General features: G+C 38.6%; 1 protein-coding gene across 17 annotated transcripts in view; it reads right to left on the reverse strand.

Annotated features, from left to right (window-relative positions):
- The window catches only part of SYNE1 (spectrin repeat containing nuclear envelope protein 1), a 427,871-nt gene that overhangs the window by 27,164 nt on the left and 376,778 nt on the right, over positions 1 to 23,929 (reverse strand). For 16 of the 17 annotated variants that reach the window (XM_032485189.1, XM_032485193.1, XM_032485194.1 and 13 more), the window contains 4 exons: positions 14,084 to 14,246; positions 4,782 to 4,969; positions 3,714 to 3,864; positions 89 to 271 (listed from right to left, as the gene is read on the reverse strand). In XM_032485189.1, coding sequence (XP_032341080.1) covers positions 89 to 271; positions 3,714 to 3,864; positions 4,782 to 4,969; positions 14,084 to 14,246 — 685 coding nt within the window. Of the gene's footprint in view, positions 1 to 88; positions 272 to 3,713; positions 3,865 to 4,781; positions 4,970 to 14,083; positions 14,252 to 21,656; positions 21,842 to 23,929 lie in introns of those variants that run through there. The other variant, XM_032485205.1, reaches the window with a different exon arrangement.

Here is a 23,929-nt window from a genome sequence, read left to right on the forward strand (position 1 = left end):
GTCACTGAGATTGTGTCCTAACACTGTGTTCCAATGGCCTAATCCTCTCCCCTGGGCTGCTAAACTACAGAGGAGGCATAATACAGACCTTGAGTCGGCGCAAGATGGAGGTGACACGCTTTTGCAGGTTGTCCCATCTCTGGTTGCCCTCGTGAACCATCTGCTTCAGGCTGCAGGCGGAGTCGGTGCGGTTCTCCCTGGCCAGCCGGCGGTACTGCTTGTTGATCAGCTCCAGCTGGGTCAGGCACTCGTGGACCTGTCGCTGGAAAGCCTAAGATGACAGGGAAGCGCACCAGGAGGGAGATCAGAGAAGGGCTCTCAGCAAGGGTGTCCGGGCTTCACATTGTGATGTCAGGCCGAACAGAAGGCAGCTTTCCCAAATGGGGGCTGTTTCTAACCAGCGTATACTTCCCTTGGTAAGCAAAGTAATGTAATTGGTGTAGCTCAAGGAAAGGGAGTTAATCAAACCATGAAAGAAAATAAAAAATAATAGTGACTCTATGTATATATACAGAAACATACAATATATGTATATAATATATACACACACAACATACACATATGATATATACACACAGAACATACACATACTTATAGAATAGACACATATACATATGTAATACAGCTTTTCAAATAATTAATGGCCTGAAAAATATTCTCCCATAAAACAGACTGATTACAAAAATATGTATGTGCTGAAATGTGAGTTAAAAATGTTCAAAATTTCCAGCGTCAATACTGAGAAAAGATATCTACCACAGAACTGTCTCTTTAATTTGTAAAATAATGTATTTTCTTTTAAAAAAATCCAGAAATTGCTCAATTCCACTGTCCATTAAAAAAATGAAAGCTACCTTTTGCAGAAGGTCCTCTAAATGCAAGCTATTATACTGACTTTTCAGAAAAGCGGCTCAGGAAAATAGATGTCATCTTACATAGAAAAAAGTTTGGAACATTCTCCGTTTCTTTTTTTGCCACTCCCATGACTTATTTCGTTTTTATAAGATGTTTTAGAGCTGATGCAACAGCTCACATAGTGGTGTCTATTTACTTCAGGTTATCCTGTGCACAGTTTAGCGTTTCTGCAGGTAAAATACTCTTCTTTCTGCAATATAGCATAGCCCTAGAGTAAGAATCATCTGGCCAAAATAAAACGAAGCTTTTTTATTTCCAACTCATGAGTATGATTTATGATTGACTTTTATCCTGGCATTAGACAGAAAATTGTGTCATTGGACTGCACTCATCTGAATCCCAAAGTTTTGCTTCATTTGGCTTGTCACACTGTTTACACGCTACCACACTTCTGCCTTCGAGATGGTTTTCCTTCTGAGAGTTGCTTTAAGAGCCTTCACTCTAGTAAAGCCAAACTTCTGTTCTATAAAACTTTAAATTATTTCCCCAGAAAAGGAAGTCGTAAGCAAAGTTCAGGTTTGCCATTATTGGAAATCACAATATAGATTTTTTTCTCTCTCTTCTTCTTTTTTTCTTTCTTCTTTCTTTTTTTTCCCCTTCATTCTTTTTAGGATGTATTTGAGCCTACATGACTACCAGTCTAAAGCAAACAAGACATAGTAAGGAGTTAATATACTTGAAAAATAAGGTAACCATAAACCAAAAGCAGATAATAATGAATCACGAAGGCCAAAAAGAAACCACGCTAATACAAAAGAAAATTATCAAACCACAAAAATACCACATGATATCACTTATATGTGGAATATAGAAAAAAGACAAACAAACTTATTTACAAAACAGAAACAGACTCACAGACATAGAAAACAAACTTATGGTTACCGGGGGGATGGGGGTGGGAAGGGATAAATAGGGAGTTTGAAATTTGCAGATACTAACTAATATATATAAAATAGATAAACAACAAGTTTATACTTTATAGCACAGGGAACTATATCCAATATCCTGTAGTAACCTATGGTGAGAAAGAATATGAAAATGAATATATGCATGTGCACGTATGACTGAAGCATTATGCTGTACACCAGAAACTGACACAATATTGTAAACTGACTATACTTTAATAAAAATATATATTTTAAAAAAAGAATATGTTTTCTCACGGGAATGATGGCTGGCACCACAAGTGGGTCCCTCAGTACACCCAGATCTATCTCCAGTATTCGTGCAATTGAACAGGCAAAGACTGTTCTCAAACAAAATTTTGCTTTTGTGATTTATTTCTGTCTCTTAAGCAAATTACCTACAAATATAAATAAAATCATTCATTATAACCAGCTATATAACTGTACAGCATTATAAGCTTAACTATGTGGCTAACTTTTGCCATAAAATCTGAGAGTCTAAAATAGCATCAGAAAGGATCTTATGTAATCTACTTTGTGGTGTAAGCCAATTACAGAGGGCTTTAACCTTCATGAAGCTGAGTGTAACAAGATGCAGTGTAAGAATATTTCCTCTAGCACTGGTTCACTGGGATGATATGAAATCTACTGCAGAGTTTATTGTGGTTTTTCACTAGATGTTTTCTAAAGGAAAACTTTTTAGATAGGAAAATGGTTTTCTTGGAATTTAGTTACATATAAATCCACATTCAGACATTGGAAAAACTCTCATTTGTTTCATATATTTGGACACTTTTACAGATTCATATAGCTGCACATCTAGGACTCTTAGATTTTAAACCCCCAAGAACAAAACCCAAACATCCTATTTACTGTAACAGGCCTCAATAAATGCTCGGTTAATTAATGTTGCAAGGTACAAGTGAGTCCAGCTGAATTTGGATGGATTTTTTAGTCTTATTTAAAAATCTCTCAGGGAGCTTGGGGCAGACTTAGCAACCAAAGATGTTTTTTATAAGATGCAAGCATCAGAACTGTTTGCTGTCAATATACATGAGAACACAACTGCCTATCAGTGGGAACTGATGGGAAAAGAAACTTCAAATTTAAAAAAATGGTCAGCTTTAGGCTATGTCAGGTCCTCGGTGAAGATGAACAGCAGCTGAGAAGTCGGGGTTCCTTTGCATCACAATGACACAGAGCTGACTCAGGATCGCGCAGTCAAGGAACAGGAGTCAGTTACCAAGTGACTCCTTTCTTTCCGAATCCAACGACACTGCTGCTGTTTTTGTCTCTATAAATTTGGAAAGTCTTGGTGACTCAAGAATGGCACTGCTCTTCATTTGTAATTAGAGATGCTTTATGATTTCAAATATTTGACCATTTCTGGAGCCAATTCTATCCTACCAATGATTAAAAAGCATATATGTGTGCGTGCGTGTGTGTGTGTATATATATATATATATATATATATATATATATATATATATATATGTATATATGCTCTAGCTAGGTTAAAAAAATCAAGAAAATATATTGGAAAATAGATGTTATAATATAGAAAGCCATCATATTTGAATCTTAGAAGGTTGATTGTAAACAATTATGAAATCAGAAGAATCCCAAGCTCTTTTCTGGGGAGTCATGATCCTGTTTTCCAATAGAACTTCTCTTCATTACTATTTTATTTGTAATTCTTGATAATCTTAAAGTAAAAACCTCCTTTCTCTTCTTCTTTGCCTACTTATGAGGCAAGAATAAGATGACCAGAAAGTTGTCACCCAGCTGTTTGAACAAATAATACGTAGGTGAACAGTTAGTTTATGTCTTGGGACTACCAGCTAGCTACTCTTATAGCAAAATAAAGATTAAATATTTGGAATTATAAATCACCTCAAATTTCTTTAGTTCTTCCTTGGCAACTGTATAGAGCACCCCAGAAGAGCTGGGGAAGGCAGCAGTCCTTTCTGAAATCTTCAGCCACTCTTCAAAACGAGAATAGTCATCCAGAAACTTCTGCCACAATCGCCACGTCTCTTCAATTCTGAGACAGAAAATGAAAGAACAGAATCTGACTGTCTGAGACTGTTTATGCCCCAGAATCCTGTCTGATGCCTGCAACAGGATTAAGAGTGCCCAAACAAGCAACTGTTGTGCCAAACAATAACTGTGCCTTGAGCCAAATTTGCCCAGACTGGAAAAGAAAACAACCGTCTGAATGAAAATGAAACAGCTGTGTGTGTGTGTGTCTGTTTCTGTGCATCTGTGTTTAAACACACATCCTGCACCTCTGGGATTTGGAGTCAGTCACACTGACTGTTACGAGCACATAGTGTGAACTGTTCTGGGTATGTGCAAGGAAGTTTAAAAAGGCAACACCATGCTCATGGCACACACTGATGCCAAGGTTCCGCTGAACTAAAACTAAGGTTTGAAAGTCCATTTAAGTCCAACGTCAAACTCACCCTCATCAAAATCAACCTGTGATAGCAAGACAAATATGAATCTTTCAAGAGTTTCTCAGAGAGCACAAAGATTATGTGTCAGATCATGTGATAATTATCTAATACAGCACTATTATTTTACCACCTTGAATTTCAAAGAGCTTCAAGATAAGTCCTTTGTTTTATTATTTCATTTTTAATAAGAGAATGTTGCTTTTTCACACCATCAATGCTGTAACATTATGCATGCTCAGTAAGGGCATATTGTAATTTTTCTGTATTATATTTAAACTGTTAGGTCAGGTGTACCTTGGTTTGTTATATTTATATATTACTTTTATACCTACTTATTTTCCCAACTAAATGTAGATGATGGCAGGTTTGGAAAACCAAGGCTATTTCAGGACATTGCAACCAAAAGGAAATAGTGAACAGTGGATACTCTGGGTAATTTGGTGTTTTGTTTTTTTTTGTTTGGTCCTCCCGCTGTCCCAGTTTTTGGAACATCCCAGCTTACTTGAGCCTTCTTTCCATGGACATAGCGCAGATGTTCCTCCATCGCCGGTCCAGGTTCCGTGTAGCCTGCTGGATGGAATCACACTCGGCGTCCGTGGCACAGGCATCGCAGTCATGCAGCAGAACCTCACACAGGTTGAGGACAGAGGCCACGCCCGTGCTGTGTTTTTCTATGTCTCTCTGAAGCTCCTGCAGAGAATTAGACTTGTTTATTTAAACCCTCTGTACAGACGGGAGAAACGGCAGCCGTATTCACTGACTCAGAAATTGTTAGGCAAAACCATGACAGACAGTTCATTTCCTTGAATGCATGAAGTTTCTTCAACTCCATTTATGAAATACCACAAGCTCAAAAGTATGAGAAAGTGAATCTACAAATATTTTGATTATGTGAGCCGTCCCAAAATATAAACTGAACAAATGAAACAGATTACATCAGCTGTATTGAGTAAAATTAGCTTCTGCTAATTTTCAAGTGATTGAAAAAATGAATCTTGCCGCAGACTCTCCTTCACAGATATATCACTTCCATTCCAATCCATGGATTGATCATCCAATCGAAGGAATACATGTGCTTCTGTTAAGAGCTGCCACTCAAATACCGCGATTTGGTCTCCAAAGATCTGCAAACTGTCTTAAACAGTGAATTCCACCGTTGTTAAAAGGTACCGTGCTTTAAGGGACCTTGGGTGCCTTATCAGGTGTGACATCATTATCATCAGCAGCTTCCTCAGTGATCAGTTTTAAATGCAGGACAGAATTAGAAAGACTGTGATGATAAACAAATTATTGAATTTGCCCAGAGTTCTACCATTTGACGTCTTCATTATTAATTGCACAGAATGTAAACGCAAAATATACAGTATTTTTTTCTACTGAAGTTTTAACTCAATTGACTCAAAGTACTCCATTATTAAAAAGGAGGCCTACTGGTACCATGTTTTGCTTGTCCTATTTGTCAAGATCCTCAATGTATTTTCTTTTCCTTTGATGTAGTTCCTGAATTGGCCCAGCTTTTCTCTTGTTCTGATGAGAATTCCTCAACTTACTCAGAGAGCTGGCATTTATATTCTTGTGTGCATATTCTTCCTACTTTTCTCCTTAACGCCATGTTCCAATGTCTTCTGTACAAACACTAACTTATTGTTGGATGCAGTAACAGTGCCTTTGATTCATTTTGGAGATTTTATAAACTAGACACATGAAAATAAATTCCACCAAATACTTCTATTTCACTAAACAGACTTTTCAAATCTTTTTCATAACCTCTTTCAGTTTTGTGTGGAAGTTATCACAAGAATTGCTGGTCTAAGAAGTATATAATAAAATATTACAAAAATTTAACTCTATATTTGCTCATTCTGTGAATGAGATCACCAGGTAAAGTTCAGGTCTTAGAGTGCATCTGGTACAAGGATGTACATTTGGAAAAAGTATTACGTGTGCGAACATAATCCATGCAGCTAAAGAACTGATAGTATTTCAATGTAATTTTTCTTAAGTACTCAAAAGTTTTTCTCCATCTTTAATGAGAAATAATTGACATATAATATTGTGTAAGTTTAAGGTGTACAAGGTGATGATTTGATATATGTACGTACATACTGTGAAACGATTCCTTAAGTTTAGTTAACATCCATCACCTTACAGTTACAGTTTGCGTGTGTGTGTTTGAGAACCTTTAAGATCTACTCTCTCAGCAACTTTTAAGTACACAACACAGTATTGTTGACTGTAGTCACCATGCTATATATTACATCTCCAGAACTTATTCATCTATAAGTGGAAGTTTGTACCCTTTGGCCATCTTTACGCCCCATGTCTGGCAACAACCAGTCTACTCTCTGTTTCTATGCATTTTTTTTTTTTCAGATTCCATACGTGAGATCATACAGTATTCGTCTTCTCCTGAATGACTTATTTCACTTGGCATAATGACCTCAAGGTTCATCTATGTTGTTAGAAACTGCAATATTTCCTTCTTATATATAATGTATTCATATTATATATATGATATACATAATACATATGATATATCACATTTTCTTTATATTTTCTTCATTCATTCATTGATGGATACTTAGGTGTTTACATGTATTCACTATTATAAATATTGCTGCTGCAATGAACATGAGGATGGTGCTATCTCTTCAAGTGGTTTCATTTCCTTCAGAGACATACTCAAAAGTAGAATTGCTGGGTCATATGGTAGTTCTATTTTTAATTTTTTGAGGAAACTCTATACTGTTTTCCATAGTGGCTGCACCAATTTACATTCCCACCAACAGTGCACAAAGGTTCCATTTTCTCCAGGTGCTTGACAGTACTTATCTGTTGTCTTCTGATAAAAGCCATTCTAACAGATATGAGGTGATATCTCATTGTGGTTTTGATTTGCATTTCCATGATGACTAGTGACACTGAGCATCTTTTCATGTATTTGCTGGCAATTTGAGTATCTTCTTTGGGAAAATGTCTATTCAGGTCCTTTGCCCATTTTTAAATTGGATAACTTTTTTTTTTTTTTTTTTTGCTATTGAGTTGTAAGAGTTCCTTACATATTTTAGATACCAACCCCTTATCAGATATTTTCTCACATTCTTAGGCTGCCTTTGCCTTTGTTTGATCATCACTTTTGCTGTGCAAAAGTTTTCTGTTTTGATTTAGTCCCACCTGTTTATTTTTGTTTTTGTTAGTTTTGCTTTCAAAAATCATTGCCATTGGAATCTTGACAGGGATTACACTGAGTCCATAGATGGCTTTGCTTGTATGCACATTTTAACCATATGACTTCTTCCGATCAATGGGATATCTTTCCATTTGTTTATATCTTCTTCAGTGTATTTCATCAGTGTCTTACAGTTTCAGTGTACAGATCTTTCACCTCCTTGGTTGAATTTATTCCTAAATATTTTACTGTTTTTGATGCTATTGTAAATAAGATTGCTTTCTTTTGTTTTCCAGATACTTCACTGTTAGTGTAAGAAACACAATGATTTTTGTCTGTTGAATTTGTATCCTACAACTTTCCCTGAATTTGTTCATTAGTTATAATAATATTCCGGTGGATTCCTTAGGATTTGTCTATAAAAGACCATGTCATCTGCAAACAGAGACAATTTTACATCTTCTTTTATGTGATTTGGATGCCTTTTATTTCTTTTTCTGATTTCTCTGGCTAGGACTTCCAATGCTCCATTGAATGGAAATGGTGAGAGTGAGTACCCTGGAGTTTTTTTCTGATCTTAGAGGAAAAATGTTCAAACTTTCACCACTGAGGATGGTGTTAAGAGTGGGCTTGTAATATATGCCCTTTATTATGTTGAGGTCCATTCCTTCTGTACCCAACGTATTGAGAGTTATTATCATTTGAATTTTGTCAAATGCTTTTTTCTGCATCTATTGTGATCATATAATTTTTAGCTTTCATTCTAGTAATGTGATGTATTAATTACATTTACTGATTTGCCTATGTTGAACCATTCTTGCATTCCAGGGATAAATCCAACTTAGTCACAGTTTTTCATGTACAGCTGAATTTGGTTTGCTAGTACTTTGAAAAGTTTTGCATCTATATTCATCAGGGATATTAGCCCATAGTTTTCTTTTCCTATGGTGTCCTCATCTGGTTTTGGTATCAGGATGACACTGGCCTCATAAAATGAGTTTGAGAGTGTTCCCTTCCCTTCAGTTTTTTGGACGAGTGAGACAATTGGCTGTAAATGTTTGGTAGATTTCACCTGTGAAACATTCTGGTCCTGGACTTTTCTTTGTTGAGAGGTTTTTGATTGGTGATTCAACCTTCTTATTCATTATTGATCTGCTCATATTTTCAATTTCTTCATGATTCAATTTTGGTAGGTTGTATGCTTCTAGGAATTACCCATTTCTCCAAGATTGTCCAATTTGTTGGCTTAGAGTAGTCTCTTACGATCCTTGGTATTTCTTGTTATTTCCCCATTTTTCAGTTTTAATTTTTATTTATTTGGGTCCTCTCTCTTTCCTTCTTGGTTACTCTAGCTAAATGTTTGTCAATTTTGTTTATAATTTCCAGGAACCAGCTCAGTTTTGTTCATTTTTTTCTATTGTTTCCCTATTCTCTATTACACTTATTTCTTCTCTACTCTTTATTATTGCCTTCCTTCTGCCAATTTCGAGTTTAGTTTGTTCTTTTTTTCCCCTCGTTCCTTGAGACATAAAGTTAGGTCGTTAATCTGAGAGCTTTATTTTTTCTTAATGTAGGTGTTTATCCCTATGAACTTTTTCTCTTAGACTGCTTTTGCTGCATCCCATAAGTTTTGGTATGTTGTGTTTCCTTTTTTGTTTATCTCCAGGTATTTTGTATTTCTCTTTTGATTTCTTCTTTGATCCCTTGGTTCTTCAGGTATTGTTTAATCTTCATGTACTTGTCAATTTTCCAGCTTTCTTACTGTTATGATCTCTAGTCTCATATCATTGTGGTTGGAAAAGATACTTGATATAATTTCCATTTTCTTGAATTTATTGAGACTTCTTTTGTGGTCTGACATATAATCTATCCTGGAAAATGTTCTGTGCTCTGAGGTTGGGGTGGGGCATTGGGTGCTGCTAACTGGGCCCTACAATCACCTCTGGTTGGGTGAGGTCATAGGCTATGTTCCTTGGCAGGGCAGTGCCACTGGTGGACACTGTGATTGGTCAGGGCTATAGGCTGGTCTCTGCAGTTGCTCTTGGGGGGTCTCAGACTGTGCTCCCAGACCAAATGGTGCTGCTGGGCTGGACTCTGTGTTCAGGTGGGGCCTCTGCGATCATGCAGGGCTGCAGGCTGTGCCCTGGAGTTGGGCAGGGCCACAGTTGAGGCTTTGCCATCAAGTAGGCCACTGGCTGTGCTCCTCTGTTGGGCAAGATGGCTGGCTGGGCTCTCTGGTCAGCAGAGCCTTCCCGCTGAATCCCACAGTGAGTGAGCCTAGACACTGTGCTCCATGGTTGAGCTGGATTGTTGCCTAGGTTTTCTTGCTGGGTGGGGCAACGCGCTATGCTTGGTGACTGGGTGGGGTCACTGTCTGGGCTCCTGATCAGGCAAAGCTGCAGGCTGTGTTTTGCAATCAGACAAGGCCCTGGATTGAGCCCTACTGCTGAGTGGGCTGTAGTCTGGGCTCTGTGGCTGGGTGGGGTTGCAGGCTGTGCTCTGAGGCTGCCCAGGATCACTGTTCAGGCTCCGTGGTCATGCAAGGCTAGAGGCTAAGTTCAACAGCTGGTAGGGCTGCTGGCTTGGCTCCCTGCCCAAGTGGGGCTGCTGGACAGACTCCAGGCTGCCTGGGTTCTCTGGCGAGGCTTCTCGGTGGGGCGGGATGGGGACTGTGCCCAGCTGTTGGGCGGGGCTGGGAATCTGCTTCCCTGCCCAGGCAGAGTGGTAGAAAGAGCTCCAAGGCCAGTATGACCAGTTGTCTGGGGACCCAAATTCAAGCAGAACTGCCAACTGAGTTTCCAGGCCAGACAGGGCCACTGGCTGGGCTCTGCTAATGAGCAGAGATGCTAGCTAGGGTAGCTGCCTGGGCACAGCTGCAAGCAGGAACGCAGTCCATCAAGATCTGAGTGTGGCTGCTGTAAGCCCCACACCCCTTCTCCATCTCTATCTGATCCCCAGTGTGGACAACTCTGAGCATTAAAAATTCTAGGAGGACCCAGTCACTGGGGGCCCCCACAATTTGGAGAGATTAACCTCCAGGAGCTTCACCAGATTCCCATAGTAAATACTGGAGAAAATTCCCCTTGTGTTTCTGCTCAAAAGTTTTTGTTAAAATCAATATATAAAGTAGGGCTTGAGGGGTTTTATAATTATATATAAGTAATTACCTGAATACAGATCAAGATTTTAGTTTTAACTTTAACTTCCATTGGTAATGGTCGGTCTCAAATTGTTCACATAGTTGTCTCCGGATTTATTTTTGTTCATTTATAACACAGAGAAATTTGACAAAATCTTCTCTAAAGCCATCTCAAGTCTACATATATTTCTGCCCAATTAAATCTATAAGAACCAAGTACACTGGCAAGAGAAACACATAGGAACCCCACATAGAGAAACAGAAGAAAATGTTTTTCTTGTCGATTTAATCTGTCTATTTAAATATTTGTCAGAATTTTTCCCTTTGGAGATAGATTATTATTTATTTGTCTTTTAAAACATGGATCCCAAACGCTACAATTTTTACAGATTCATGGTCAAACATTTCCCATAAAGGAAACTGTAGTAAAAATGGTATTGAAATAAAATTTACTAAGCACCCACTCTGTGCTTGGTACTTTGCTAAGTGCTTTTCTTGTTAACTTTTACAACAAAACTGTAAGCTGGGTGCTCTGATTATTAGCATTTTATGTCTGAGAAGTCTGAGGGTTGAAATAGTTTATTATTTTGCTCCAGGTCATGCAGAAAAGTGGAGAGGCCAGGATTTGAACCCAGAAAGTCATTACTTTTAGCCACTGGTACACAGTTTTTTAAACTTTAATTTAAATTTTAATTAAAAGGCAAGATGAACATTTATTAATGTACTAAAAAGTCAAAAATTATTATTAAAGCTTTCAATGAAATAGTGCCCTTTCCACTCTTGAGTCTTCTCCAGAAACAACCATCTCCATCCTTGTAGCTCTGTCTTTCAGCGCTTACTTCTATTTTTCCAAGTAACATGTTTATATTGCTATTTCTTGCTTTTTAAATATTAGACATTATTGATGCTTCTACAGCAGAGAAGGAATAAACTTCTCTGTGACTTACAGGGCTCCAATGACTGTTTTCGCACATCTTACAGCTAGAGCAATAATCATTTCTTTGCATGATTATGGTTTTTAAAAAATATTTCTTACATTTGACTAACAAAATATACTACAATTATATTTCTTTTCTTACATAACTTTTTGTTTCTCTAGAATCAATAGATCTTCATCTCACTCCTCTCCCTGACTCTTTTTCTCTTTAAAATCTGAACTGCTAACTTCTACTCTTTCTCTTACAGTGCTCATAAAACTCCTTCCATTAGGGTTAAGCCCATCAGCTAATCTGGTTCCGCTGTTTCCCTCCTTGGAGAGCCCCCCTTAGAGCGCCCGACTCCCTGCTCCTGTCTGGTCAGGCTCCTTCTAGGCTGTGGCACCACTGTCTGGGATTCCCTTTATCATCGTTCTGGGGACTTCCTTCTCTCTCTCCTGGGTTGAACATTATTTTCCTCTCATTTCAGTATATGTAGCATATCTTTCACCGGCTTCTTGTGAATGTGTGCATGGAAGGTAAATATTTTATCTATTAAATGGCAGATATAATATTCTAAATTATAAAAAAAATTCTCAGCTTTTTGAAGGCCTTGTGCCACTGTCTCCTAGCTTCCAGCATTGTTTTGGAGAAATCAAACTTTTTCACCTTGGAATCCTTAAAATCTTCTCTTTATCCACCATGTTCTGAAATTTTGTAATAGCTTTGTTTTGTTTTTATTTTTAATTTTCCCGGGTACTGGTATAGAGTTTATGCTCTAGAAATGTATAATTTTCAATTTGGGAATTTTTTTCTATATTACTATTTTGATAATTTCTTCCATTTCATTTGCTTTTTTTGGAGGAGGGTACTTTTATGGAATAACTGAATCGGATTTTGAAACTCTTGCATAAATCCTGGCTGCAGTATAAACCTGGCCAGAGACATTGTGGGAGGGGTACTGTGGGGTGGGAGTCATACCATTGGGTACAGAGCCTTTCATTTAAACTCTCTGTTTTAAGTATAGTGCCTCCAGCCTCAATGGTGTCCTGTATCTTCAAATCCAAAGTCCCTCTGGTTTGCCTTTTCCAGGGAGTAAATGAAGCAGAGTTGTCCGACTACTTGGGCTTAGGGGAGATCCGCCCGTCTAACGACTCCTTGCTGAGACTTTCAAGCAATTTTCCATTTAAAGCCCCACAGACTTGACATCTCCACTTCCTGAGCCTTCCTGGAACTCTGTGGCACAAGTTCCTCATCCCCCTGTCTGCTAACAACATCACCACTGATCTAATTACTTTCCATCTTCCAAAATGCTGTTGGATGTCTGTCAGCTCTATCGTCTTCCCTCCTGTTCTCTGCCACTGTGGGCTTTGACCTTTTATACCGTTTACTATCATTTTATTGAGGTTTTAGCAGTGGTTGGAACCATAAATGCATATCATCAATCTCCCATATTTAATTAGATATGATTTTGACTTTCTTACATCCGCCAAATTACAATGCTGGCCTTAGCATTTTAACCCATCATCTGTAGATATCACTGCCATGTTCTCCAGTCTCCTGGGGAGCTGAAGGCCAATCATGACCCTCAGAATTAATCATCAGAATTTCAAACATCAGAGTCCATCAAAGGGTTTTAATCTTACAAAAAATAGAAAAATGTCCCGCTACCAATTTCTTAAAAAATAAATACTAATTTAAATACCAAAGTAACTCCGATATCTAAAAACTGTTATCTCTTTAATATCTGTTCCCTTTGGCTTAAATGGTTGGCAAAATAAAGTACATAAGCCATTTTATAGGATTGCAGAAGTACATTGTTTTTAGTTTAGCAACTTGACTATTAATGGTCTAATGTGATGGAAGTAGCCAGAGTTCCCTAGGGTAGAATTTTCAAGGACCATCTAAAAGCATGGAGTAACAATGCTTCTTATGGGGGATTTATGGTGCTTATTATGGACAGCTGGAGGCAGCCATGCTGAGCAGGAGTAAGCAAGCGGAGTGGGAAGTGAAAATCCCTTCTGTATGTACTTCTCAGGCTCCCTTTTGCTTTGTTGGGCTGTGTATTGGATGCCAGTGCGATGTGCTATATTTGTTACACACACAAAGGTGAAATTACTGTGTGGTCTGCAGGTCATGCCATCCTCACTGCAAAACAAAATTATTTTAGACCCTAAAAACACTAAAAATACACTGTAATCTTTCTCCAAACACTGTATGCAGAAAAGAAGGCTCCTTTCTAAGTTTCCGGTTGTGAGCTAGTGATCCGCAAATAAGACTGTCAGCACTGTTTTGGGTACAACATTGCAGCTCAGCCTAACCTACCATCTTAGGATGGCTTTTTGGCAGACCAGCATTATTAACCCTATGATGGGAGATCCTCTTAAGAGCCAACTTGGTGACATGGACCCTATTGGCCACAGACACCTGTCTAGCCAATGCCTCCCTCTCCCACCAGTCCTGCTGAGCTGCCTCCTCATTTTCCATCCCCATTCGCCATCTCACGCCCACCTCTCTGTTCTGGCCAGGAGGATGGGTTTTTAAGAACCTATTAACTTTCCTTCCATTGTTTCATGTTTTACCTGTTGCTCATTAAGCTTTCTCTGTATTTCTTCCGAGTCACAGGAATCATAGACGATCGGCTTGGCCAGCTCTGACTCAATGTGGGCCAGCCACGTCCTCAGGCTGCTCATGTTCTTATCCAGCTGCTGTACGGCCACCAGAGTCTCCTTCAGCTTCTTCACCCTGGGGGCAGAGAAGGAGATGCGTCACCTTCAGAGAGAGGCCCCGCTCATGTTTCCCCTTGCGAACAGAAGCCAGTGCTGGATCTAAAGCCAGAGTCCAGCTCAGCCATGTACTGGCTGTGACTGAGGGCAGCTGTACACCCTTCCTGTGTCTGTTTCCTCATCTATAAAATGGAACGAAGTAAGAGTACTTGTGAGATTTAAATGAGGTGAAAAATGGAGAGTGCCAGTACACAGGAAACATTAAAAAATATTAACCATGGTTATACTCAGCACAGCTTTGATAATATAATAGTGATAGAAACTTCATGGTTGTCACAGAAATGATTACTTTCACAAATAATATAATCTAGACTCCTAGGAAGAACACTTGGGAGAAAAAATTAACATTTCCAAAGAGTTGTCACCAAACAGATTATATATCCACAGTTCTGATCATTTCAGCCCAGTGGGATGTATTCCAGCAACCTCGTGGCAGAAACTCAGTTATAGCGAGAAAGCACACGCACAGATAAACTATCAGTGAGTTAACACGTGCACTTAAGCAATTCGAGTGTTAGTGATGCCAGATCATGTTCAAGGTAACTAAGGACCTGCTGGATTCTAAGTAGCAGAGGGCAGGTACTAGATCTACTGATACCCAGTCTTCACCTGCAGAGCTAAATCGTAGAGTATTCGCTACATAGCACGCTTAAAAACAAACATCCCCATTCTCTCCAGGGAGGAGTAAAACTCCATTTCTTTAAAATTGTCATTTATCTAACAATGATGTGTGAACGTCTTATGTGTAAGATGCCAGAAAGACAAAATAAATTAGACTTGATTATTTTCTTAATGAAATGCACAACAGGACCAGAAACCTGAACATAGAAATAATGAAATACAGCAAAGTATGGTGAGAACTAAAGAAATGAACCAAATGTCTGGCTAAGGAGTAAGGAGAAAGGAGTAATTCTGTCCATGTTCTAGTAGTCATCCATTCATTTACCATTTGTTCATTTCTTTGTTCCTCCTACAAACATGTATGGTGCCAGGTGATAGATAAACAGTGATGACTGAAGTTTCACCCTTGCCTTTGAGGAGCTTAGACTTCGATGAAAGAGGGGAAAAGAAGAAATAACATTTGAGCTGCATCTTGAGAGGTGGGTACAAGCCAAGGAGGACATTTCAGATCCAGGAAACACGAAGAAGAAGAGCAGAGGTTTTTGAAGGCAAATAGTGTCGTGATGCCAAGGAGACTAGGGGTGGAGAGGAAGGGGAGGAGGAGCAGAAAAAAGATGAGAAGTGGTCGAAGATAAAACCGATGGGGAGATCTGAGATTATAAAGATCCCATAGTGACATGGTAACGGGTTTGTATGCAGTTTTAAAGAGAAATAGGACCTTAGTCAAGATTTATTAGCAGAGGAATGTTAAGATCAGTTCTGATTTTGAGGATGCAAGTTTGAGGTGAGGCTGGTGTGAGAGCCTATTCAGGAAGTAAACACAGTCCAAGCTGTTGGCATCAAAAGCCTACATTGGGAAACAGTGGAAATAGAGGTGAGGGTTGAACAGCTAACTTCTTAAGTTGGTATGATGTGAGGCAGGAGGAGCTAAAGATGATGTGTTTCCCAGCTGGGTGACTAGGTAGAGGCTGCTGTCTCTGAGTATACAGGGCGAGGGGCAAGTTCTTGGGATCAGTGGTGCACTAAGTTTGGGATACAATGAGTCTGAGGGATTGGCTAGACATGAATGGAAAAAGCAGTTCTTAGGTCCAGAAGAGAGGACAGAATTTATTGCATTGATTAAGTTACTGGCCAACTGCATTGGCCAACAGAATTGAAGCCCTGTGAAAGGATATATTTCAATCTGAAAGGGGTGGACTAAGAAGAATGAGTTTTAAAAGGCTGGTTAAAGAAGGAGGAATCACAGACGAAGAAAAAAATAATCAGAAAGGAAGGAGGAAAGTACAGCATAGAACTGAAAGTGAGAAAAGTTACAAGGAATTGTTGATGGGGGGAAAAGACTGACGGTATTTAACCTACAAACTTGCAATGAGCAGTAAGTAAGCTGAAGAAATTGAATGTGCAGTATAATGAATACAGACAACAATACTGTATTAGAGTTATGCAATGTGATAAATCTCACTCCAATGGCAATCATATACAACAAATAAGTTTAATAAAGTGTACTCCTTAAATTTACACTACTGTGTCAAATATATTCAATTAGAAAATAATTAAAAAAAAAAGAAGGAAGTGTTGGTCAAATGTGATCTGAATGTTCCCTTCAGAAGATTCACAAGGTCTGCCTCATATAACCTCATGTAACTTCTTTGAGAGAACTTTCTCATCAAAAATGTCCATTTGCAGGAACATGGATGGACCTAGAGATTATTCCACTAAGTGAAGCAAATCAGAAAGAGAAAGACAAGTACTATATGATATAACTTGTATGTGGAATCTAAAGAAATGACACAAATGTCATTTACACAAATATTTACAAAACAGAAACAGACCCACAGACATAGAAAACAAACTTGTGGTCACCAGGGTGGAAAGGGGGAGTGTGGTGGAAGGGTGAATTGGGAGCTTGGGATTTGTAGATACTAACTACTGTACATAAAACAGATAAACAGCAAGGACCTACTGTATAGCACAGGGAACTATATCCAGTATCTTATAATAACCTATATATATACATACATACATACATACATACATACATACATATAGCTGAATCACTATGCTGTACACCAGAAATTAACACAACATTGTAAATCTACTACATTTCAATAAAAAATATATATAAATAAATGCAGATTTCCAGACTCCAACCGGGTCCTACTGAGGTCAGAACCTCTGGGGGTGTGGCTCGGGAATTCACGTTTTTAGCAAGCCCTCCAGGTGAGCCTGAGGTATGCCGAAGTGTGGAACCACTGGTCTGCTTTGTCAAAGGCAGAACGGGATAGTACAATGAGTCCTAAAAAGAGCAATTAGCAGAGCTCTGCTGACCCTGAGTAGTTCATCAAGGGCTGTGGAAACAGAAGACAGAAAGCATCTGAGCTAAGAAACACACTTCTGATAAGAGTATTGTTAATGATTTTGAGAAGGTGGGCAGTGAGGGTGAGTAAATATGATATAAAATCTGTAGAATGATCTGGCTCCAAGGGAAAATTCTTTGTCTGTTTTGTTTAATGCAGTTTAATATTTGGAAGACCTTTCGAGTGCTTTTAGGCAGAGAATGAGGAACTCATGAGAAATAAGCCAAAAGCAAAAGAAAGAGGGGAGAAATTACAGATGAATATGGACAGCGGAGCAAGGACGTCGAGGAGGCAGGGTCAAGGGCACACAGAGCAGGGACAGGCAAATTAGTTCTAAAAGGTATTTCCCAGTGAGGCAGGGTGTGGGCAGGAGTCTGGCAGGGGCACAGATACTATTTCTCAACTCTTCTCTGATCAAATAACAGTAGCAGAAGTCGACTATTAAGTCCCTGTTGAGGGTCTGACATGGCTGGGTGGACGTGGATTGCTCTAAAGATAGGTGACAGGGAGGAGGAGCATGTGATCCGTGATTCCTGGTACAGCCTTTACTTAAAATTCAGTTCTGCTTTTAGACCGTGGCTCCTGCCTTTTGGTTCAGGAAATGTGGTCACCTTACTGACACTGCTCATAACAGAAATGAGAGGCAGATAAGCCAAATACTTTCATCTCTGAGGTGTCAACTTGAAGCAACTAAAGAGGTATCTGCTAAAAAAAAGTTGTCAAGAGCAGCATGACTTGTAAAACTCTAAGGATGTGATGTATTTCAAGGCAGGGACCTGCAACAGAATGTTCCCCAAGACGGACCACTTGCACTCGAATCATCTAGTATTTCTCGACGGTGGTACGTTCAGGTAGCAAGGAAGTGATTCTCAGGCTGGGACTGGAACAGGGTCACATGGGCTGCTTTCTGACCACACCTGCCAACTGTCAACTCTCTCCTGACCTCCTCCCACAGTCCTCTCCAGGTGACTCTGATAAGCTGCTTTGGTCAAGAGCCACCTCTCTGAAGAAAACGTCTCACGACCAAAGTATTTTGAGCATTTTTATTCATTTTTAATTGCTTAAAACTCATAGCGCCCCTTCTATTACAGTTTCTGTAAATCAATGTTTCTTTCTCAAATGAAAATCTAATCATGACATAACCACTTTTTCTCTCTGTCATACAAATGCTTAAATGGATTTTTACTGTGGTCGGTGCTTTATAATAATATCTGCATTTCACTAATTATAATAATAATACCTATGTTTGAATGACATTTTCAGTTTGTAAAGGCACTCTTAGGTGCATTACCTTATACTGTTTGGAAAAAACATGTATATTTAAAAAATTATGTTCACGTTCCACAATATAATCTGTGGCTAGGGAACAGAAAACATGTGTTGCAGTATGTTTATCGTGACTCGTAATTCCATTCAAGATAAGACTTCTCTATAGCTTTATAAGTATGAATTGTATCCTGTCCCCAGGGCATTTTAAGGCACTAGCTTTGAACAAGAACTTTTACATACAACCCAGCCACACTTCTCTCCTATATCAGACAAAATTCACTTGAGTATCAGTCAGTGACTGACAGTTTCAGAACAGCTACTGGGAGTAAAGTTCGGGGTGTATGTTCTACCAAAGACCATGACATGGGCTTGCGATTTAAAACATGACCTTGGCCGTCCTGCTTTAGGGTCCCGGATGGAAAAGATAGTCTACAATCAATAAACCCACTGGAAGAGGACTGAAGAATGGCTCACTGCACCGAGACGTCTGTCCTGCTTTTACCCCAGTAAGAACGTCCTCTCGGGAACCTCTCCCGCTTGACCAGCTTCCTGTCTTCAGATCTGGTAGGATCTGAATGCTGACTATACTTTGGGATGGGGCTTTACAGCTTTTACCGTGAACTCCTAACATCATCAGGGTTTTGTGTGCAGCCAGAGGCTGGAAGAGCACCTCCTTCAGTGCCCGCTTCCTTCTTATCCTTCTCTGAACTCCCTGGTATTATTTACGCACATGTTCCTCTTCCCCAGGGAAGTTCCTTGGAAAACCAGAACTGTGAATTTCTATTTTGGGTTCTCCCTTTCCACTTTTGGCTGCCATCCTAAGCTCAGTGCTTTGCACAAAGTTGGGTACTATTTAAATGCCTGCTAAACATGAATAATCAGTGCTTTTGCTAAAATATTTTAATTTAGTTAACATATTTTCATTTATTTTTAATTTATGTGATATTAAATGTACACTTAAATTTTCCTCTAGGTCCAACATTTGCAAATGGTCTATTTGTTAAGGACTAAACTTTGTTCATTTTCTTGGTTCAAAATTCATTTACATAAATGATCAAAAGATCCAAGGCACAAAGGGATATGAGTAAACACTGTTCTATTGGATACTGTCTGCTGAACTGGTAATCCTGTATAACACTGAACAAGTTCCAATGGTCAGAGCAGATAGTGAACTACGTCAAGGCCACTGTGACATGGAAACAGTTGTTCATACAGTCTAGGGACAAGTTCCTCTTTCAAATGAATGTGTAAATCTTAGCGAAGTCAGTGAGGGTGAACATTTATGTGGTTCTCCTTTCTCATTTTTTAAAAAGTGTATTTAACTAAAATAGCGAAATATATTGTGTGTGTCTTGGCGGGGAGCAGATGTGAGCTGAGAGGAAGCGAGGAACAAAGCCCCCATACACCTTCCTTGTGCTTATTAAACTTGATATTTGCAGGACAAGGATCATTGTTTTTTAAAGGAAATGTCCCACATTTTTTTCATCACCTCCTTAAAGGAAATCCTTGGGCAAAGGGTCACAATATTTTTATTTATCTATCATTGTAAGGAGTTTGAGGAAATTCCCCTTGGAGGCTTCCAGGATTACAGTTCAAAATAGCTGTTTGCAGACATCACAAGTCTGTGTCAACCTGGTGAGTCTTTAAGTCCCTGCACTTTCTGGTTCTCCTTTCATAGTCCAGTGTGTATACTGGGCACCTGACCTTTCTTGAGAAGGAACTAAATCCAGTTGTCCAGTTTCTTAATATTGTCACATGAATACATACATGTACAAATATATATCTACATATTTCATATATATATATACACATACACCTCACTATTTTACTTCAAACAAATTTAGTAGCTCCATAAACCAAAACAAAATAATTTCATGTTCTAAATATAATAGAATCAAATGTTGAATATAATCCCCTGTGGGATACATAAGAAATTTGTTTTTTTAAAATCTATTTTATATACAGTAGTTAGTATCTGCACATCTCAAATTCTCAAATTTCTTCTGTATAGCACAGGGAACTATATTCAATATCCTGGAATAGCCTATAATGAAAAAGAATATGAAAACAAATATATGTATGTATATGTATGACTGAAACATTATGCTGTACACCAGAAATTGACACATTGTAACTGAATATACTTCAATTTAAAACAAACAAACAGTAAAGGAAGTTGGGGGGGGCTGCATATAGCTCAGTAGTACAAGGTCCTGGGTTCAATCCCCAGTACCTCCATCAAATAAATAAATAAACAAACAAACAAACAAACAAACAAACAAACCTAATCCCCCCTCCCCCCAAAATAAATAATAGAACCAAAAAGGATCATCAATAAATTCTATTCGCCAGTAGGGATTTAGTTGGAGGATGCTATGGTACCAGAAAAATATTTTTAAAAAATCAAGTGAGAAATTCCAACTGAATGAAAAATCATGACATAAATATTTGCATATGTGCTAAATTACTATTTTAGATATAAATCTCTACATTTTGAACATGTTTTAAAACCTTTAAAACCTTTATACTAGCCAGCAACCAAAACCTAGTGACACACCTAAATAGAAACAATTTTTTCTCATACACAAAACCCTCCAGGCCTCTGAAATATGAGTAGATTTTTAGTCAACAAACACAAAACCCACCAGGCCCCGGAAATATGAGTAGATTTTTAGTCAATAAAGGGAAAGCTTTCAGCTACAGAGCTGTGAGCTGGCTAAGACTGAATTTCAGTTTCATCAGGAGCCCACCCTTTAAATAACAGATGATGGACCAGCAGGATCCTTTGACTGGATCTTTCTCTGAATCTCCTTCCTGTGTCTCAGGCTCTCTCCTGTAACCGTACCCTTGTGTGACGCATCCAGTCCAGAGACAACCGGACTATGGAGCCATAACAAAGTCCATTAACCTTTTCATCCAGCTCTGCATGCCCAGGAGGGGGACAAGAAAACAAACCAACACATAACCCTTAGGAATCCACGGCCAGCGATCTCCTAACACCAATCATCATCTCCACTTAAGGCTGGCGAAAACGACTTCGGATTAGAGCCCCAGCATCCGTCCTGTAACCCCCACGGAACATGAAAGCTATGCGCAATGGAAGAAACTCAAGGAGATGCCTGCCTTGTGACATCGCAGTTACAGTCTGGAAGATCTGCGTCCGCACCGCCGTCCTCTGCCATCCTCAGGGCACACGGATCTTCTGCCACCACCATGAAGTTCCCACTTGCAAAAGTTAGGTTTGCAGAGCAAAAGGCTAAATCCTGCGTGAGGATGAAAGTTTCCCTGGTCCGTGTATGGAACTATGAAAATGCTCACTCCAGACAAATGTTGGTAAGTCTCTGCCTGATAATATGACACTGAGCAGTGAGTGACAAGTGGTCATGTTTCTAAATAAAACCTACATTCATTAACATGTGCCAGGCTTGATCTCCTGGAATGTAGGCCACGAGTGTAAGAAGGGAAAAGGCTCTGTCTAATCTGCAAGGAGGGGGAGGACCCAGGTCTAAAGAAAAACGGGCATCAGAAACAAGGCTGGCTACCGGCACTCGGTAGTTCTGGAAGGAACTCTAACTTTTCTTGCGGGCTGCTTGTTACACTGGAAAGGATGTTTGAAAAGGTAAATGACCTAAATGCAAACAAGCAAAACCTCCACAAGTATAGCAAACTGTAGTAGCAAAAAGAAGCAGTTTTTTTCTTTTATTTTTCAGTTTGATTTGCCAGCCAAATGGTGTAAGTAGGACTTTAAGGGCTCTTTTGGGAAGACAGGATGGAAAAGATACTCTGTGGGAAAGTGCCTGGTCTTCACCTTCGAATAGACTATTTGAGCATGAGAACTCATGAAGAAATACTGTTCTCCCCTTACATATTCAAAACCTTTGTCCTTTTAAAAATAATGATATAAAGTGACAAAAATTATCTGTTCACTTTAAGTTAATTTTAAAAAGTTCACTGGTTTGGTGGAATTTCAGACAACTTGTCTTCTTTTGTGCATATCAGGAGTTTTTAAATTTTCTGTGCTGACTCTCTATTAATTTCATAATTTAAGCTTTTAAAGAAAGTAAGGTCCCAAATCATTACTGGTAATTTAATAAAATATGACTAATGCTGGAAGTTTTAAATCCTTTCTGGATTTAAAAATACATATATCCAAATAAACTAAAATAAATAGCTAATGAACATTTGCTAAGTTTTTTTTTAAAGCCAATATGATGAATTGCACCTAAAATAAAGCAAAGCATTTGGTTCTGGTTGTGTGAGCTGATTGCTTTTAAAATAGTAATACATTTTCTTTGTAAAAGAAACAAACCAGTATTTTATAAAAAATTGTATTCCAGAAAACTTAGTTACAAATAAAATTATTTTTCAAATCCTGCTACTTAAAGATATACTATTGAGAATTCTTTATAAAAACAATTACTCCACTGAGTAGGAATATAAACATGTAAGTTTGGTTAAAGGAACATATTGGTCATGATTCCATAACAGTATGCAAATTTGTTTTTTCTTGATTATGACTAACATTTTAAAAAACTTGAGATCTTTAGAAATTTTTATTGCCACTATTTCCTTAGTTTAATTCCCTTTGACTTTTAGTTTTGCTCATGAGTCAATTTTTTTTCCTATGCTCATTATCCTTAGCACAATATATTTATTCTAATGAGCTAAATATAAAGCAAGGCAAGGTTTTAGAGACACAGTTATTATAATAGCCAGAAAATGGCAACAATATCAATTCTATAAATAGGGAAAATACCAGATAAATCATGGTATATGAAATCTAGGGAATACTCTGTAGCCATCAAAAGAATACAACTGGCATATATAGCATTTTATAGTATACCCGGTCCTCCTTCTGCATTGTCTCATTGGACTTGTGGCAGTTATTTTAATGAACATTTTGAAAATGAGGAATCTGGGGCTCAGAGAGGTTATACAGTAATTCCTAGGTCACACAGCCAGAACTAGAGGAACTAAACTGAGGACTTTTGATTAGTTCTGTGTCATTTCTGTGCTTGCTGCATCAAAGTGTTTCTGACCCTGGCTTGACTTTTCTGTATTGATTAATGTGAGGTAATACCAGCCACCAACTCCAAGAATTAAGTTTTCTTTTTCCTCTGGTTTGGGCAGAACTGCCATTAGACTGAAACCCTTTCTGAGGGCAGCTGCTGCAACTTTAGAAAGCCTTCCATGCACTGCACAAGCCTCTAAACTCGCTCTTGGATGAAAGCTGACATTTACTGAGCACTTCACTGTGCTAAGTGGGTTACAGGTACCATCTCATTTAATACTCCAGATAACCTTTTACACAATGTGTGATTAAAGTACTGAGAAGATAAATAATTTGCCTAACATCACAATATAGGTGAAGCAGAAACACCTTATAATTCAGGCA

The sequence above is a fragment of the Camelus ferus genome, chromosome 8, assembly GCF_009834535.1.
Source record: "Camelus ferus isolate YT-003-E chromosome 8, BCGSAC_Cfer_1.0, whole genome shotgun sequence".
In the NCBI taxonomy this organism is placed as follows: Eukaryota; Metazoa; Chordata; class Mammalia; order Artiodactyla; family Camelidae; genus Camelus; species Camelus ferus.